We start from the raw sequence: 18422 nt of genomic DNA, 5'->3' as shown, positions 1-18422 counted from the left end.
CATCTTTTAGCAGGTTCGTGGAAATATTTCCGTTTCTGTTATTCGTTTCGGTAACACGGTATGTGTCAGAGATATGTGTCTGCTTTGACTTTTTTCTGGGACGTGAGACTACATCACTCGTAATATTCACAATATTTACAATATTCAAAGAAATTTACGATATATGTACAAAGAAATTTACAATATCCAAAGAAATTTACAATATTTGCAACGTCGACCGATTTTGACGAAATTTTCAGGATACATATGTTTAATTGAAACAGATCTACAAAACGTATTTTTTAAATTTTCAATATAGGCCCACATAAAAAAGTTGTTAAATGGATCTTTTAGTATTTTCTCTACAATTCCGACCAATTGCATATTTCCGAAAAAATTTCTTTTCACATCGCCTGTAGTGAACTAAGTGCTCTATAGCTTCCGAAAAAAGTTTGAATCGTATAGAATAAAGTGTCCGAATATTAATGGGAGTCACTGTGTAGGTATATGTTAGAATAATATAATAAAAACATAAAATAGTGGTATTCTTTGCTTTGCGCCCCAAACCCAGTTGCGCCGGTGGCGGGCGCCTCTTTCGCCACACCCTCGTTACGGCACTGGGTGCAGGGGTGCTCAAGCTACCCCATTTTATCGAGAATCTCACTTTACCGAGGCTGAAATTGCCGCGCATGCGCGAGAAAAGATGCGCCATATCGGAACCACCAAATTTGACCGGAACGGGAACGATACAATGCAAGAGGGCGCAATAGTTTCCGAAATAGCGCGAATCCACGCGAATCCCTGTTTATTATTATCTGTTGTTGTCAGAGTGCGCGAAAGAAAATACGTTATCGTTACACGATTCGGTACATTATTGTTATGGAAAGAATTCGACGGCGTTCTTAAATCCTTGAAATCTCGAAATGCCTATTGATCAGATACAATATTCGGAAAAGTACAGCGACGACAAGTACGAGTACAGGTTTGTGTCACCGATCGCTTTCGTTATCTAAAACTCTATTAATACAACTAAATATATACAAACAACAATATTATATATTATATATTATATAAATAAAATAATAAATGGTAAAATATTAACACATTTACCTACCGGTGATTATTCCATAATTGCTGAAAGTCTATAGTTCATGGCTGATGATTTTTTCAAAGAAAACCTTCGATAGCAACAACACAATTTTAATCATAAACCAACAACTGACCCTCAATAACAAAATCCAATAATTTCCTTCGGGATTATTGTGTAAAAGAAGATTTTCAAGCTTCCATTTGATGCAGCACAATTATTGAAAAGCCTAACCTCCTGAAATACACATCGATGTCTTCAAATCATTCGGAAAAATGTCGAAATAAATTCCACGTTCAATTCTACGCAGTTAGTTATCAATTATCATTTTTCCAGACACGTTATTCTGCCGATCGAGCTAGCCAGACACGTTCCGAAGACTCATCTGATGTCGGAGACCGAGTGGAGAAATCTGGGCGTTCAACAGAGCCCTGGATGGGTGCATTACATGATGCACGTGCCAGGTACGCGAATCAAAGAAATTCCACCAGAAATTTTTGACCAGAACGAAGAAGAATGTTAAGGTGAATAAGAGAAAAGGTATATTCGCTGTTAAATCGTGCCGAAAGTTTGTACGAAGCTTCTTCGTGTTCCTTCAGTTTCGTTCTTAGCCAATTTCTTCTCCGATTAAATTCTCTGAGAAGTTTCGTTCTTTTCACATCGTTCTTGTTCCTTTAACTTCTTCTCGCGAGCTGAAATAACCGAGGCAGACAAGTAACTCTTGAATTATCTTGCAGAACCACATGTGCTGCTGTTTCGTAGACCGAGGACAGATGTTCTAACAGCTGCGACTTGTAACAACTTCCGCAGAGAGGCTCAGAGAGTGTAGTCGATAAATTAAGAGTGCGGAGTTGATGGATTCTGCGAACAAACTCGGCTGCGACTCCGAAGAACAGGAAGTTTAAAAGACTTGAAAAGATAGACGTATTGTCCAGGAAGAAGGAAAGGGCAATTGAAACTGACCTTAGTTTCCGATCTCTAATGCATCCGAAAATTCTGAAAAAAAATGTGAAACTTCTGGATCTAAGGCTCATTTTACAGAATTTTTTCAGATTTTTTTGTCGAAAATTGTGCTCGTGAAAAATGAAAAAGTAATAAGTGTAACTCGACACCGCATTTCACCGATTTTCTGGGGGTACTCCATTTTTCACGACCACAGTTCGCAGTGAAAAAGTCTGAAAAAATTCTGTAAAATGCGCCTTGGGCTCCGAAATGTGTCACATTTTTTTCAGAATTTTAGAAAGCATCGGAGCCGGGAAATCTGATTTCTCCTGTAAGTACCCTCACGGGCGAGCTAGAGGGCTGAAATTTTCCTCGAAGGGTTTTTTCTTGGTCAGCTTTCGAATGGTTCGAATAAATTCTAGATCGGTATCAAGTGACTATGAGTGACAATCATGTTTTTTTTGTGAATAATCGAATTTTCCATTGTAATTATATTGTATCATAGAAACAAATATCTCCCATAGATATTATACATACAATTGTAAATTGTTAATACTTGTAATCGAACATCTAAGTCAACGTATCGTTTAATGTTTAATTGATCATTATTTTCACAGATTTGTAAAAGTTTGTATACGTACCGCTGTGTATAATCGAAATGTAAATTCAATTATTATACTATAGTATCCTTTCGATTCTCGAAATCGAACTTACACGCTGCAAAACTTTCGAAGCGATGCTGTATATTTTTTTGTAAAAATCAAAATGGTAAAATAAAATAAATGAAATGTTTTCCCTATTTTGATATGATATTTGTTGCATATGCATTTTTTCCTAACACCAAATAGCAGCCGAGTTATTCAGGTGACTTGTTTATAGTGCCCCACACTGTATAATAATAAATGTACACATATTTGATAAAAGAAACTGCCTGTTACTCCGACTTATGACATCATATTTTATTATTCATTATATTTATATTACACAAAAGATGAATACTTAGCTGTATCATTGTGTCGATCTTAAATACAATTCTGTGACTTTTTTCCCCCGATTTCTTTTGTTGTTGTTGTTGTATGTTCTTAAATAGAGAAAGATCCGATAGTTTTATAACAATTGTTGTCGCTAGAATCAGATCACAAAAAAATGGTGTACACCAATGAACAATTTTTTTCAAGACGCTAAAACAGAAAGGGAGAGGAAGATATATTATATATATATATATAATTATATATATATATATATATATATATATAAAATATTGTTTCGCTGTTGATTTTCTCTAACGATATCTTCTCTTTCTCTCTCTCTCTCTCTCTCGCTCTCTCTCGCCTATATATATCACGATGCGAGTTTTATATTTTACAGGGCCCTATGTTTTTATACAAATTACTTCCAGGCGATTCTACAATTTTCCTAAATTTAATCTTGAAATTTCCCTCGATTTAAACTTGAAAATTCCCTCAATACAAAACTTGAAATTTCTTCATACTTTAACTTAAAATTTTCCCGAATTCAAATCTGCAATTTCCCTCAATTCGAAACTTGAAATTTCTCTACATTTAAACTAGAAACATCCCTGAATTTAAAAATTAACTTAAATAAAATATTTTATATAAGAATTCCTCTTAATTTTCAAAAATTAATTTAAAATTGAAATTTCCCTCAATTTAATCTTGAAATTTCCCTAAATTTAATCTTGAAATTTCCCTAAATTTAATCATGAAATTTTCCCGAATTCAAAACTTGAAATTTCCTTCGATTTAAACTTGAATCTTCCCACAATTCAAACCTTGCGATTTCTCGAAATTTAATCGAGAAATTTCACTCGATTCTAAACTAGAAATTTCAGAAATTTCCCTCGATATATATATATATATATATATATATATATATATATATATATATATATATACATATATGTGTATATATTTTTACGCTTTTCTTTTGTGCTTCTCGTTATTACAAACATTTTAAATTACGTTTTTGTCAGCAAAATGTACAAGCTAAAAGATTTTAGTATGTTTATATATATAATACAAAGACAGATCGCGAACAAACGTATTCTGCTCCGCGGTCGCTTCCCCAAACGATTTCTCTTTACAATATATATTATATTATCGAACTATGCATACAAAGAGAATTCGAAAGTTTCGCCAAAAATTTCTCCGTGTCCATCAAGTGTCCACCACGAGTCCGCTATTTCTATGTACACAATTAGTACAACCACTTCAAGAAGTTATTATAGACAATATTCAAACTGTACACAGAAGTACATATATATATGTAAAAGAAAGCTCTATGTACGCACAGTCGAATGTAACGTAACACGCTAGAATTTATTCTCTCAGAAATTTTTTTCGTATCACAAATATTAATATTACAATTGTTTCTCTCAGATAGAATTTTGTTTCCCTTTCATACATAATGTAACACACACACACGTATATTTATTCTATAATTTAAACTTGAAATTCACCTTGATTTAAACTTGAAATTTCCCTGAATTCAAAACTTGAAATTTACCTGAATTCAATACTTGAAATTTCTCTAAATTCAATACTTGAAATTTCTCTAAATTCAATACTCGAAATTTCCCTAAATTCAATACTTGAAATTTTTGTGAATTCGAAAATTGAAATTTCCCTCGATATTTAAATCTGAAATTAGTTTTCCATTAAAGTAAATTTAATACAACAAAATTTTTTCCTTTTAATTTTCAAAAATTATTTTAACTTTGAAATTTGCCTTAATAAAATAATATCGTTTGGTCTATTCATAAGAAAGTTATTCTGATTTAGTGTGTGTGTGTGTGTAAATATAGTATACTATATACGTGTGCCCGCTCATTACTCCTGAAAGTTTTCAAAGTACGAGGAAAAAACATTTACATAAAAGTCGTTGGTACGCGGGTACACTTTGGTCTCTACCGAAATTACTGATATATATATTTATATATATATATATTTACATTATATATTTCATTCGAGATATTTTTATACAATTTTCCTGATTTCCATCGATATCATCCTCCATTTCCGTCGAAGGATTTTATCGATATAATATCTATTCTCTATTCTTAGAAAATATGATGAGAATTACGATAACGATATAGTAACGATTTAAACGAGTACAATAATAATGATTGTGTAAAAATAAAAATTAATATACATATATATATGTATATACAGTCTTCCCTCGCATAGTGTCATTTTCGTCTCTACCGTTAGTGTTACTTTTTTATCGCGTTACACTATCCTTTATTTCTTCTGTTCTGCTCGAGAAAAAGTGACGAAAATATTCATGAACGTCCTACAAGAGGGAACGAACAACACTGAATTATTTCAGAATTTTTGGTCGCAATGTCGATTTTGAAAAAAATCCCGAAGCATAAGATTGCGATAGGATCCCCAACCTAGCCACCTGTGTTAGACTACGCACGAATTTTATCCTCTGTTTCTTCTATTCTGCTCAGCGAAAAATTACGAAAAAATTCGTGAACGTTCTACCTAATAACAGGGACGTCCCTGAATTTTTTCAGAATTTTCGACTGCAGCGTCGATTTTTAAAAAATCTTGTAATAGGATCCCTTATCTGGGTTAGACTACGCACGAATTATCCATTATTTCTTCCGTTCTGCTCGACAAACAATTACGAAAAAATTCATGAACATTCTACTTGATAGCATAGATAACAGTGAATTATTTCAGAATTTTCCGTTGCAAGATCAATTTTTTTAAAAATCCTAAAGCGTAAAATTTAGATTATTTGCTTATTACACTATGCAAAGGAAAACTGTATATCAGCTGACCGTGAAATAGTGACGATAATAAGTAGACTGCGGATGTTCATGCGACTCGCAATTGTTTTTGAACTACAAAACTCGGATATCAAATAATAATCCTACTTTTTCTATCGAATTTAGAAAAATCCTATTTTGAAAATTTGATATATTCTATAAATTTTTCTCTCAACATTCTCACAAGTGCTGTAAGAATTGCATGAAGAATCCGCAGTCTAATAATGAGACAGTGAACAATCGAACAATTTAATTGAATCGCAATAAAATCGTATTCGATTTAATCAAAATCGGTGATTTCACATTTCGAAAATAACGGCGAACAAGTAAACTTACAGTTGGCCGCGCGTCGAGAAAGAAACGTTAGCTAATTTGTAAAATAATAATAATAACAATAATAATAATAGTATCAGCGATGGAATAATATTATTATTATTTATTATGAGAAGCGTTTTGCGAAGTCTTTCCTTTTGGGTAAACATGTGAGAGCTCGTTCTTTTTATTAATCGAACTTAAAATTCGAGTATATTTGAGAAAACGACGAGGTGCCAAGAAATAAACGAAAATATTATATTGTATATATATTTGCAATTTTATATTACAATTTTATATATGTTATATATTTTCAAAAGCTTTGAAAATATATCGCAATTATATATATTTTCGAGAGCTTTCAAGCCGAGCGATTTTCAGCGTTTTCGACAGGTAAATTACATTGAACACGAGTTACATTGAAATTACATTGCGTAACCAGGAATGTTTGAATTTCTAATATGAATTTTTGGGGTTTTGAAATGTTAGACGGTAGGTTTGAAAGAGGAGATGTGAGAAATCCAAGTTTCGATACTGTAGGGTTAATGGCGAAAAAGTTATGGATGTTTAAATTTGAGGGATTTATAGACTTTTTGACTGGAAATCGTTCAAGTTTAAACACTCGTAACTTTCGAAACAATGGATTCCTAACATTGAAACTTGGATTTTCGGCATCCTCTCGCCGAAATCTACAAGATCGCGCACGAAAAAGGCAAAAATTTTTAGCTCGCTCAACTTTAAATACCTGTAAACTGTTCAACCTTAGTTACATTGTTGTCGAGGTCATCGTTCCGAACAACATTGGTACTTTAAACATTGTCGAAATGTGTTCGATCAGGGAACTTAAAGGTTTGATTGAAGAGCTTGTAGATTAGGCTCCTCCCCTCGGATTGCAATCATCTTTAGATATGTTCCTCAAGGTCATCCTTCTGAACAACAATTTCCGTTTCCAGTTTTTGTCTTCCGTTCAACTTTAAACACCTGTGACTGTTGCGCTAGCGAATTCCTAACATTGAAACTTAAATTTTTGGCGTTCTCTCACCGAAATCCACAAAAATTTCGGATCCGCTCAACTTTGACCACTCGTAACTTTCGAACCGGTGAATTCCTAACATTGTAACTTGGATATTCGGCATCCTCTCGTCAAAGTCTACAGGATCATGTCGAAAAAAGTTGGAAATTCGCGGTCCCCTAAACTGAACAACAACGGAGAACTGTTGAGGAGTGATTATTTTCAGCTTTCCTTACTTTTGTATCTTTCTCCCAAGTGTTACACTACCCTCGTCATGATAAACGAACGTTCATTTCTTCACCTTTTCGAAATCGCTTAAAATTGCTCAACCTTAAACACTCGTAACTTTCGAATCGGTGAATTCCGAAGAACACAACTGCCACATGCTTACCCAAACGGCACGATCTTCGAGAACGCGGAGAATGTCGTTAGATGGTGTCGTTGGAATTACTATAATAATATAATAGTCATTTGTTCTTGTTATAAGAAACTTTGTTATTTACAGGTGATTTCTTACATTCGCAGAAGAGAAGAACGCTCGTCCGTGTGTGTAATGTCTTTAATCCGCAGCTAATTCTTTCTTTCTTTCGTCGTTAAATGAAAACACTCTATCGTAAACGTTGAGAAATTCCTTCCACTAATTTCTTCGATTAATTCTAACAATCTATTCTCCTATCCTTGAAATTATGTACAAACCGTACAATTCATTATTTTTTTTTCAAGGAACAACCATAATCTTCTGGGTGTTTCTTTGTTTGTCGTTTATCGTCAGATACAATATGCCCCCGAAAAAATTATCCTCGAGGTTTTTCACGTGTGTGTGTAATCGGTGAAAAATGGAAAATTTGTTTTCTTTTCGTCCGATTTAATAGTTTCTTTTTTTTCATCCCTCCTTGATCATTCCTCTATTAAGTATATTACAGATTGAAAAATTCAAAAGATCTTGCTTTTACATTAGGTCGAGAAAGGCCACTGTTCAAGGCCACAGGCCATGAAAATTAATGAAATTTCATTAACGAGAAGGAGCGACGAGTTTTTCTTCGCTTTTCCAGATGGAATTTTTTTCTCCTCTCCGTTCGTTTTTTACTGGATTTTCTTAATTAGACAACAACAGCATTCTCGTTTCCAAACATCTTGTACATTGGAAGGTATTTTTTTCTGTGCGAGCATATTGATAGTTTTTTTTCTGGATAGAAATTGCCATACGTCTGTCCACGACACATGTATGTGTATACTTTCACGCCTCAAACACGCTTCACGCGTCGCACGACGCTTCCGCGGAATTTTTCAAAACATCTCGAAACTCTTAAATGCTGGAAAATAGAAAGAAATTGTACGATTAGAGATTTTCTCACATCACAGTTATAAAAACATACGAAGATGAATATATATTAAAGAATAAGGAGGAATACAGTCTTCCCTCGTATAGTACCACTTTCGTCTCTACGGTTAGTGTTACTTTTTTATCGCGTTACACTATCCTTTATTTCTTCTGTTCTGCTTGGCCAAAAATTACAAAAAAAATCGTGAACGTTCTATCTAATAACAAAGACGTTTCTGAATTTTTTCCGATTTTTCTGTCGCAAACTGTGGTCGTGAAAAATTATAAACGTCGAAAAAATGGAAAAAGTGCAGATTTCTCGAAAATGCGCGTTTTCTGGTCTTCGACGCGTTCTAGAATTCTGGAAAAAATGTCATATATTGTGGATCGCGACACACATTTTACAGAATTTTGTCCGATTTTTCTGTCGCAAACTGCGGTCGTGAAAAATGAAAAACCAACAGGTGTATTGGGGAAAACTTACCAAAGTTTCACGTAACTCGATGAAGGTTACACTTCGGTATATACTGATTAGTATCCAAGTGCCAACCCCTTGTAAGAGCACAAGGGTAATGCGTGACAGCTTTACAACCCCGTTTAACGCATCCAATATTTGCCCCTGTTAAACCGCAAGCGTCGCACATCGACTTCGCAGCGTCCCACACTGCTTCTTGTAAACCAGTTACTCTGCCTCCTACGAATGATAACAGGCTATTGAATTTCTTTGATGGCACCCACCACCCCCCAGTTGTTCCACATAATTAAAAAAAAATCTGTGCAAAGTTTCAGCGGCCACAGATAACGAGAAAACGTGGCCCCAAATGGATTAAACGTTGAAATCATTAATTGAATGTTGATAAAATCGTTTTTCGAAAAAGATCTCGATTTATTTTTAATTATTTCAAATAACTCTGAAGAGGTGCTGTAAATGAAATTTTTCCAAAAAAATTGTTCATAAGATTAAATAAGAGCCATCCTAATAAATAAATATATAAATGCTGTGTCGATTATACCTGCCATATATACTCCAGCCGCCCAAACGGCGCACTGCTCGTGAAGCCAAACTTCCCAGCGTTGTTCTTCCCCCGGAAGAACGGTCATTCCCGTGAAAATCGCGTTCGTATTACTCTCGACAGAGTTTCGCTTCTTTTTCCCCATTTTCGCAGTGAATTGGTCAGCTAAACCGGCGTATCTCAAACTTCTTTTATTCTTTCCACCTTTTTTCTGCTCCGTGGTGATCTCTTGCTCGTCCGCCGACAGAATTCCATCCTCCAGACGCTCTTTACCAATCAAATACGGGCCGAACAAGTCGCTCAAAACACCTGCTGGAACCTGTATCGTAAATCGAAACTACAGGTTACAAATTCGTTATAAATTTCTCTGCATTTCTTGAGATTTATTTTTGTGAATTTGGGGAAATTTTAAGTATAAACTTAGAGAAATTTATATCTTTAAATTTCCCTCAATTGAAATCTTTGAAGTGTCCGTTTTCGCGTGGAATGAACCGGCAAACACGGTGATGGAGAAAAACACGTACGGTATAAGTTCCAGGTGCTATATGAGGACCAGCCAAGTTCGGATGCGGTCGAGAAGGATCTCCGGGTACAACAGAATGAGGACCCTGTTTACAGAACACGCAGACCCACGTCGAATCCGTTGTATGCGCGTCGTACCGCGACGATAAAGTTGAACTGAAGAGACCCGCTCTACTGACTTTACCTACAAATAATAAACGTTCTACAAACGACTACAATCTATTACGTATAATATATAGAAATATTTTCTATCACTACGCAACTTATACTCGAATAAATACCATAAGAAATACACACCCCTATAGTCTAAATCGTTCTGGTGACTAAGTCTCTTACTTCTCCCCGCGTTGCCGTTTCCCACGGTCTTCCTCTTTTCCTTATTCTTCTCCTCCTCGTCTTCCCTGGGAGCGTTCACCACTTGAACGCTCAGCGGACTATCCCTCGGACCTTCAACATGAACCACAGGTCCTCGAGATCTAATAGAGCTAGCGTTCGACCCAGAATCATACGCCATCTCCCTCAACCCATCGATCTTCATATTCTTCTTCGTCCTCTTCGCCAAACTCTGCTTCTTCGAGCTCTTCGAAAGTTTCCTTTTCTTCATCTCTTTCTGCATCCCCTCCGCAACGTTCCCAAAAATATTTTCCGAGGACCTGGAGATTTTCCTTTTCCCAGGCTGCGCCTTGGCATTCTTCTTCCCCTTCTTCCCTGTCAGTTTCCCATCCACCGTCGAGGTCGACGAAACGTCTGTCAAACACCTCGCCTCCTTCGAAGGAGCTGTGCTCTCGAACCCATCGTTTTTACCTGCGCTGTTGCCAGATCTACAATTTTCAGCTTCCACGATCTCCGTTTTCGCTTCCTCCTTCTTCACGTCGCTCTCCGTTTCAACGATCCCGGCGAACATCTTCTCCAATTCGGACTCCACCTCGTTAAACGGATTATTATTCACCCCTCTGGGGCTGGTGACTTTCGAGAACTCCGCAGCGTCGTCGCTGGATTTTCTACGAGCCCTCTGATTGTTGGGGGTGGAGCTGGGAGGCGTACTCTCGCTGCTGCGCCGCCTCCGGATTGGCTGGCTTTCCTCCTCCTCCACCTTCTCCGCTATTCTCTGCTCCGATTCGTCCTTCTCCTCGAGTTTAACAACCGTGATCGCCGGTTGCTCCGAAGTTCTAGGCTCCGAGGGCTCCGTCGGCTCCAGCTCCATGTCCTCCACCTCCGTCTTCGAGTCCTTGCTCAGCCTGACCGGCTTCTCCAGCTTCCTCTTCCTCCGCTGCTGCTTCGTGTTGTCGTTCGAGTCGTCGTTGCTGAACGCCGGAGACACCACCTCCTCCTCCCTGGTGTTCGGCGACCTGGACTTCTGCCTGTCCGGCGACATGCTCTGCACGCTGCACGCGTCCTCCAACGGCGTCACGATCACAGATCCAATGTTCTCCGTTCCTAGCTTCTTGTTTCCACCTTCTAGCTTCTCCAGCAAAGAGTCCACCCCCTTTTTCCCTCTCTTCGGCAAGTTCTTAGGCGATCTAGCGTTCGTTTCCTCCGCTGAACACTCTCTCCTAGGACTATCCGTTGTATCCTTGTCCCCTTTCGAAGTTAGATTCACGATTACAGGCAGTACGTTCCTTGGAACCTGAGCTATCACGCTCAAAGTGTCTTTGTTCTTCGGTAGGACCTCTGAAGACGATTCTTTCTTCTCGGAAATAACTCTCTCTATCGTCACGCTGGCGGGCAGATTGATCACCTTCTGCGAGAAGCTCTCCATCTCCTTCATCTTGTCGCTGAACGGCGCCTGCCCGAAGTTCTTCACGGTTATTTTAGGCGTTGTCGAGCTAGACTCCTTCGTTGAAAGGGAAACTGGCTCGCTGACGGAGTTCGGAGTTGGAACCGAAGAGCTGATCCCGCTGTCCGAAGAGGTCTCTCCATTCAATGGGATTGGAGGGGAGATTATCGTCCCGTTTCTCGTGTTCTTGTCCACGTTTCGAGCGGTCAGACTGATGGGGATATCCTGAGGTATTCGGGAGTAGTTTTCGGGGATTATCTCTGATGTCGAAGAGAGGTCCAGAGTGTTTTGAGAACCCGGAGAGCTTCTGTACTGGTTTTGAGTCTGTCTGTTGTCTACTAGCATCTGTAAACTGAAGAGAGGGTTGCCAGGAGCGTTGGATGGTGTTACGCTCTTTGAGGGGACTGTTGGGGTGTGCCACGTCGGAGGAGCTTGAGTGTGCGCCAGCTGAGGTGTCAGTTGGGAGGTTATGTGAGAGGCTCTGGCTATTGAGGGGTGCGTATAGAAGCCTGCTGGACTCAGCGCTGCGCCGGACAGAGCTGTCGGGTGGATGTTCAAGCCTGAAACTGATTATTATAGACACGGTTTTAGGGGACGCACTTGTTTTCTGAGGCTCTTTTCCTTGCGTAACCAGAAATTTCTGGTTACTCGAGGAAAAGTTTACCTTTCTATCGTGATTACCTTGACCTTGCGTCATCGTAAGGTGATTCCAGACTGTCTGCGGCGGAGGCGTGCCAACTGGAGGTCGGCTATGACCTGGATATTGTCCTGACATTTCGAAATCCTCCCGATTACTTAATATTGATTCGCACGAGCTCGCAAAATAAGTGTTCTGTGACTTATTCGTGTGTTGCTCTGCGGAAGAGTCGGTTTTAGCATCGGTAGTATCGTTAACATTCACCCCCGCGAACCTGTCTAACACAACCAGGGGGTTCTCCGTAAAGTTCTCAAGCTTCTGGAGACATATTTCTCGAGATCCAACAAAACAATTCGCTAAACCATAGTTGTGTGTTTTCTCTACGTTGCACAGTTTACGTAAATTCGTTTCTCGATACCGGACAACAAGCACAATTCTTTTCTACATCCGCTGTCATGTACAGCGGTTCTCATTGTTTCCGACGGTTCGTCTCTCCGATTGGAAATACAAAACAGACACACGATTATTACACCGTTCGAGAAGGGAGGCGGCGAACAATTTAAACAAACCGATGGAATCCAAGCTTTAACGCACCTGGTCTCTTCTTCTTGTCCCGCGAATCAAAAGTATCCGGTACAACGCCGTGCGCTACCAACTCTCGCATATAATTCCACTGCATCAAACTATTTGATTGCGCCCATTTCGGCGCGACTCCAGGTATGAATAGCCCTGCAAAAGAAAAATTTCACAATGATAAAATTAGGAGAAACTAACATTACGTTAGTTAGTTACAGCTGTCAACAATCGACAGAGAAAATATCCGAGCGTAGACAGAAATGTGAACACGTTGGAAAGCGTAGTATAATGACTGCGCAGACGAATCGAATGCGTCAGCTTTACATGCGTCTGTCGGAATAGTCCGAAGAAGAGATTATAATGGTTTCCGAGTGGATTCGAAGGGAACGAATGATATTTAGCGAGAAAGAAAAGGTAGCTAATTCGTTCCTTGTCGGTGTGGTACAGTTCGCATACCAAAACAGAACGGAGCAGAGAAAATAACAAGAATACGGAGCAGGTTGTCCAACGTGATGCTGGATCGTTAGAAGAATCGGAGTTGTCTCCAGGGAAATATTTGCTGCGAAAAGAATGCGTTTGAAAATTGGGAGACTCGCAATGTAATTCTTGAAATTGTGAAGCATTGGAGACGCCTCCTGGGAGATTTTTGCTGCGAAAAGAATGTGTTTGAGAATCGAGAGAGTCGCAACGTGTACAGTGTATTTTCGTGACAAGTTTTCTTCTTGAAATTTTGCACACTCTTGTGCAAGTGTAGAAGTGCAGAGATCCAGAGTGACGTGTGTGGCGCGTGCACACGCCTATGTACGCGTGTTGGAGGAACAACACCGCTTCGTTTGCGCGCACACACGTTCTCGTGTACGTGGAAACGAGCGAAACAGGGATATACACCTGAACAGCGTGTCGTTGATAACCGATAACCGTTGAGAACCGCCTAAACATCCAGATACGTCGAGAAAGAAAATTACGCGTCCGCTTCTCGTCGACGGATAATGTGACAGACAGCGTCGCGTTCACACACCGGCACGCGTGCACGCACCTTATGTATCAAGCAGAATAATTTCTCGCCACTGGCTCTCTGCTCCACACAACACACCAACACACCCCGACACACGGACATGAGCGCCTCTACCTCTTTCTCTCGCCCGTAAATCGATGGGCCACAAACTCTCTCGAGGGTTTTTCTCCTCGTCACCGGCGGAACCACAATAAGACTAAAAGACCCGTTAATGTTTATCATTCGAACAGAGAGGATTTATCAACGGATGTACGCACCTTCCGCACGAAGCCCTTGCCAGGGGCTGGCGAATTCACGATTTTCAAGCGAAAAAATCGTCCGGGGCATCAAACCAAAGCAGAATTTCAACAATGGTGGCCGCTCTAGCGAGAGCCAACCGCACGCGAGATGCACCGACACCTTGCGGCGGCGACGAAAATTACGTCTCTATCTCGCTCTCTCTTTTTTCCTCATTTCTAGCACTGCGCTGCGATCACCCGCGGAGCAGTGTTGTTAGATGGTACGGGAAAACTCGCGCATGCGCGACGATTCCAGCGTCACTGAAGTACGAAATCGGGCACCTTGGTTGCCCCGCATAGCTTCGCACAATCTTTTCTTCTCGATTTTCAAACATAACGTTTAACATGCGTATGTTATATTAAAATTTGATGTGTATGTACATGTAATATATAAATATATTCTAATTGTATATTTACAGTAGCGGACAAAAGTTTAAGACCGCTCTAAAGAAAACTTGCCCCACAAGCTACGGACTGTAGAACGCAGATACGTTCCTGGATTCGCCGCGCATGCGCGAGTTTTCCTGTACCATCTAACAACACTGCCGCGGAGCCTCCTCGCTTCACTTCACTTTGCCACGCGCCACGCCACGCCACCAACGACAAACGCCACTGATGCCGACGCCGACACGAGTATACAGAGTACATTGGAGTAATATGTAGCGCTTGGTAACGCTCAGTAATAAAAAGTGTTGTAATATTTATACAAATATATTTTCGAAATGGTCAATTGCGTATTTTGTGGGATCTCGGGACCGAAAAGTTCACTGAATTATTTCGGTCTCGGCAAGTGTTCCGGAGTACCATGTTCCATTATAAATCGGAGAACTTTTAGCTTCGATAACTTCCTAACGAATAAGTTTAGGGCACAAGTATGTTAGTACTTTTATGTAGAGCACAACAAACTGCATCGCTTGGCCTAGTAAAGAATGTAGGTTTCCATTTTAAAAAAAGTGCAGTTGCATTTTTCTGATGCACCGATGCAAAAAAGTGCATAAAATTAGTTGCGTGGTATGCACTGTCTGATACCATTCAACTTTTACTTGTAACATTTTCCTCTATTCCCGACCGTTTAGGAAGTGCAGCCTGTAATATACCCGGCAATATTCACAATATTCTGAACGAAGTGAAAGGTTCGAATTATGTATTTCAATTACAAGTATTTAAATTTTGTTGATATCATAAATATTTTTGAATATTGTGAATATGGTAAATATCTTTGTATTCGTATCGTCGTGAGAATCTCGGGTCAATCGAAAATACAACAGAACAGGAACAACACACACACACACACACAGTATTTCAATTGTTTCTTTTTATATATTTTCTTAACAAATTTTACACGTAGGTCTCCGGGAATTCAAACGTCACGTCTCGACCGGTCAGCTTTTTGTACACAGCAGCAAAAGTATCAACCTGTGAACAAAAACAGAGACTTTCTCTCGTCAAGCATTTCACACATCGCGTGAGCGTGCACGAATAACTATAACAATATATCTGTGGTCGTCAGGAGAAAACGCCGCATGTCAGAATTTCCAAAAATGTCAGTTTATGCATTAATCGAGCTACATAGTGTTTACCAGAAAAGAAAGTCATAATAATCAATTCGGAAGGCTGCAAAAATATAATGTAATTTAACCGATGTCCTCTGTCGAAGCATTCAGCGATCAGAACTTTAAACGGCAATATCTTGGAAGTGAAATTATGTGAAATGCGGCGTTTTTCCTGACAACCGTAATGGATCCTTTTATTTCTTTACCTTATGCTCGATGTTCGTCTGTTCATTTTTATCTAAATGAACTTTGATCAACTGCGTACCGTCCAATTTAATTCGGATACGTTTGCCAACGATCTCGACGGGGTAAACCAAATCTTCGAGCAGCGCGTCGTACACCGCGGTCAACGTGCGGCTGGAGAAAATAATTTCCTTTGTATTTTCCTTTGTGTACCTTGTACATAAAGATAATTGTTTGAAAAAGAAATATATACCTTCTCGGCCTCTTTTGCTTGTTCTTGGTGCGCGTCTTCCGCGTTGGTTTCGGTAAAATTTTACGTTCTCCGACGAACATCACGTGTTTACCAGAAAATTTCTTTTCTAATTCGCGCACGAGTCGTGTCTGTATTTTCTGGAAGGCTTTCAGCTTCGGCATAGGTACATAGATTATGATGCACTGCAACAAAACATATTTCCGTATAGTGATAATGAAACCCTGAGCTCTTCTGTTCTGCTCAACGCAAAATTACGAAAAAATTCATGAACATTCTACTTAATAGTGTAAATGAGAGTGAATTATTTCAGAATTTTTCGTTGCGAAATCCATTTTTCAAAAATCCGGAAGCATAAAATTGCCGATCCTCTGATGCTCCAAAGACTCACGGATTTTTCAAAACTCGGTTTTGCAACCAAAAATTCTGAAATAATTCACTGTTATCTATGCTATCAAGTAGAATGTTCATGAATTTTTTTCGTAATTGTTTGTCGAGCAGAACGGAAGAAATAGATACCAGATAGCAAGGTTGGGGATCCTATTACAAGTTTGCGTCCCGGATTTTTTTCAAAATCGACGCTGCAGTCGAAAATTCTGAAAAAATTCAGGGACGTCTCTGTTATTAGGTAGAACGTTTACGAATTTTTTCGTAATTTTTCGCTGAGCAGAGTAGAAGAAACAGAGGATAATTCGTGTGTAGTCTAACACAGGTGGCTAGGTTGGGGATCCTATCGCAATCTTATGCTTCGGGATTTTTTTCAAAATCGACGGTGAGGCTAAAAATTCTGAAATAATTCACTGTTGTTTGTTCCTCCTTGTAGAATGTTTATGAATTTTTTCGTAAGTTTTCGTTGAGCAGAACCTAAGATACAGAGCACCTTCTTAACCTAATACCTTCTCGGAACTCGCACAGCAGTATTAATGAGTTAACCAGAGATCATTAGCATTACCTTTTTATTGTTGGTTTCAATTTCGCGAGCCTTTGTGATGTACAGTTCCCTCAGTTGCGATTTTAAATCACTGTTCATCTCCAGCTCGAGAAGAGCCTGAGAAATGCTTGCTTCGAAAGCATCGGGCTCTGCCCCGCCGCTCTTTATTATTTTCGCGTTAGCCGTGAACATCTGAAAGATCGAATTATAGGTTAACCTCAGGTTATTATTTGTTCCCAAATTTTTACACGTTAAATTCCAACATTAATTTTATCTCCAATTAATTCAATCTACGTTAAAAGCGCTGTATCTCGTAGAAAAATTTGTAATTATATTTGTACGAAATTCTATTTATATTGTAGGTTAACCTCTGGTTATTATTTGTTTCCGAATTTTTGCACAAGAAATTTCAATATTAATTTTATCTCCAATTATTCGATCTAAATTAAAAGCGTTTGTATCTCGTAGAAAAACTGTAATTATATTTATACGAAGTTATATTTGTAAATTACAAGATAAATACACGTATTCTGTCAAAAACATTCAGAGTAACAGGAAACAACTAAAATCCGACATTATCACCGGTTCCAATGCACGATCCACGTCGAATAATTTGTTTATTCGATAGATTACAATATTGCGAGTAACATGCGACGAAACATTTAACAATTTTTCAACATATTTCGAGTTTGTTTCTCGGTAAAAGATGAATGTGAAAACGCGTGTACCTTGCCGATATCCGCACCGCGTGAAAAAGACTTCGGAATCGGAAGCAGTTAGGCGCGCAGGCTGCCAACTGTATTTCGACTTCGACTGACTTCGACAGAGAAAGTTTCCTTTCTATGTTCTATATATACATTGTATTTATATCAGTATATATATTGATATATATATAGTTCAGGAGATATTTCAATTTAAAAAACTCTAAAATACCATTACTGTCGTACTAAGACGTTACATAAGTAAGTAAACACTAACGTCTAATGGTATTTTAGAGTTTTTTAAATTGAAATATCTCCTGAACTACTAACTTTTCGACATACATAGGTTAGTACTTTTTTATAACGAATGTCCAGCTGCATCGATTGACGTATTCAAAAATACCTCATTCCATTTAAAAAAAAAAAGTTAACCTTTATATGACCTTTACGCGTCCACTAACGAAAAAACTGATATCATCAAAATATGCTCCACTCGATACCATTCAAGCCTATGCTGAAAAATTTTTTGCTACG

General features: G+C 38.6%; 3 protein-coding genes across 13 annotated transcripts; 1 reads left to right on the top strand and 2 right to left on the bottom strand.

Moving 5' to 3' along the window:
• The first annotated feature begins 689 nt into the window (after nucleotides 1-689).
• LOC143217185 (cyclin-dependent kinases regulatory subunit-like) lies at nucleotides 690-2807 on the top strand. 3 transcript variants are annotated; one of them, XM_076441116.1, is made up of 3 exons: nucleotides 690-961; nucleotides 1403-1606; nucleotides 1804-2807. In XM_076441116.1, the coding sequence occupies exons 1-2, from the start codon at nucleotides 903-905 to the stop codon at nucleotides 1587-1589; spliced, it is 246 nt and encodes an 81-aa protein (XP_076297231.1). In that variant the 5' UTR covers nucleotides 690-902; the 3' UTR covers nucleotides 1590-1606; nucleotides 1804-2807. The 3 variants fall into 3 exon arrangements, with proteins under 3 accessions (XP_076297231.1, XP_076297230.1, XP_076297229.1); XM_076441115.1 differs by having other exon boundaries at nucleotides 693-961; nucleotides 1403-1590; XM_076441114.1 differs by having other exon boundaries at nucleotides 696-961; nucleotides 1403-1530.
• Nucleotides 2808-3266: 459 nt separating this feature from the next.
• Nucleotides 3267-14587, bottom strand: LOC143217181 (uncharacterized). 9 transcript variants are annotated; one of them, XR_013010750.1, is made up of 9 exons: nucleotides 14250-14578; nucleotides 12996-13130; nucleotides 12446-12679; nucleotides 10285-12330; nucleotides 9990-10189; nucleotides 9466-9784; nucleotides 8937-9146; nucleotides 7649-8444; nucleotides 3267-7581 (listed from the first exon to the last, which is right to left on the bottom strand). XR_013010750.1 is itself a non-coding variant. In XM_076441099.1 (9 exons), exons 3-8 carry the CDS (start codon nucleotides 13078-13080, stop codon nucleotides 8944-8946), a joined length of 3087 nt encoding a protein of 1028 aa, XP_076297214.1. In that variant the 5' UTR covers nucleotides 13081-13130; nucleotides 14014-14188; nucleotides 14250-14402; the 3' UTR covers nucleotides 3267-8444; nucleotides 8937-8943. The 9 variants fall into 9 exon arrangements, 8 of the variants coding, with proteins under 8 accessions (XP_076297214.1, XP_076297211.1, XP_076297209.1 ...); XM_076441099.1 differs by adding an exon at nucleotides 14014-14188 and having other exon boundaries at nucleotides 3267-8444; nucleotides 14250-14402; XM_076441096.1 differs by having other exon boundaries at nucleotides 3267-8444; nucleotides 10285-12324; nucleotides 14250-14587.
• A 983-nt stretch (nucleotides 14588-15570) lies between these two features.
• Nucleotides 15571-18043, bottom strand: LOC143217184 (small ribosomal subunit protein eS7-like). The gene is made up of 5 exons (XM_076441113.1): nucleotides 17916-18043; nucleotides 17209-17379; nucleotides 16260-16441; nucleotides 16030-16180; nucleotides 15571-15686 (listed from the first exon to the last, which is right to left on the bottom strand). The coding sequence occupies exons 2-5, from the start codon at nucleotides 17377-17379 to the stop codon at nucleotides 15609-15611; spliced, it is 582 nt and encodes a 193-aa protein (XP_076297228.1). The 5' UTR covers nucleotides 17916-18043; the 3' UTR covers nucleotides 15571-15608.
• Between the last annotated feature and the right edge of the window lie 379 nt (nucleotides 18044-18422).

The sequence above is a fragment of the Lasioglossum baleicum genome, chromosome 16, assembly GCF_051020765.1.
Source record: "Lasioglossum baleicum chromosome 16, iyLasBale1, whole genome shotgun sequence".
Lineage (NCBI taxonomy): Eukaryota > Metazoa > Arthropoda > Insecta > Hymenoptera > Halictidae > Lasioglossum > Lasioglossum baleicum.
The sequence above is the reverse complement of the archived record's forward strand: the minus strand, read 5'-3'. Positions and strand labels throughout refer to the sequence as shown.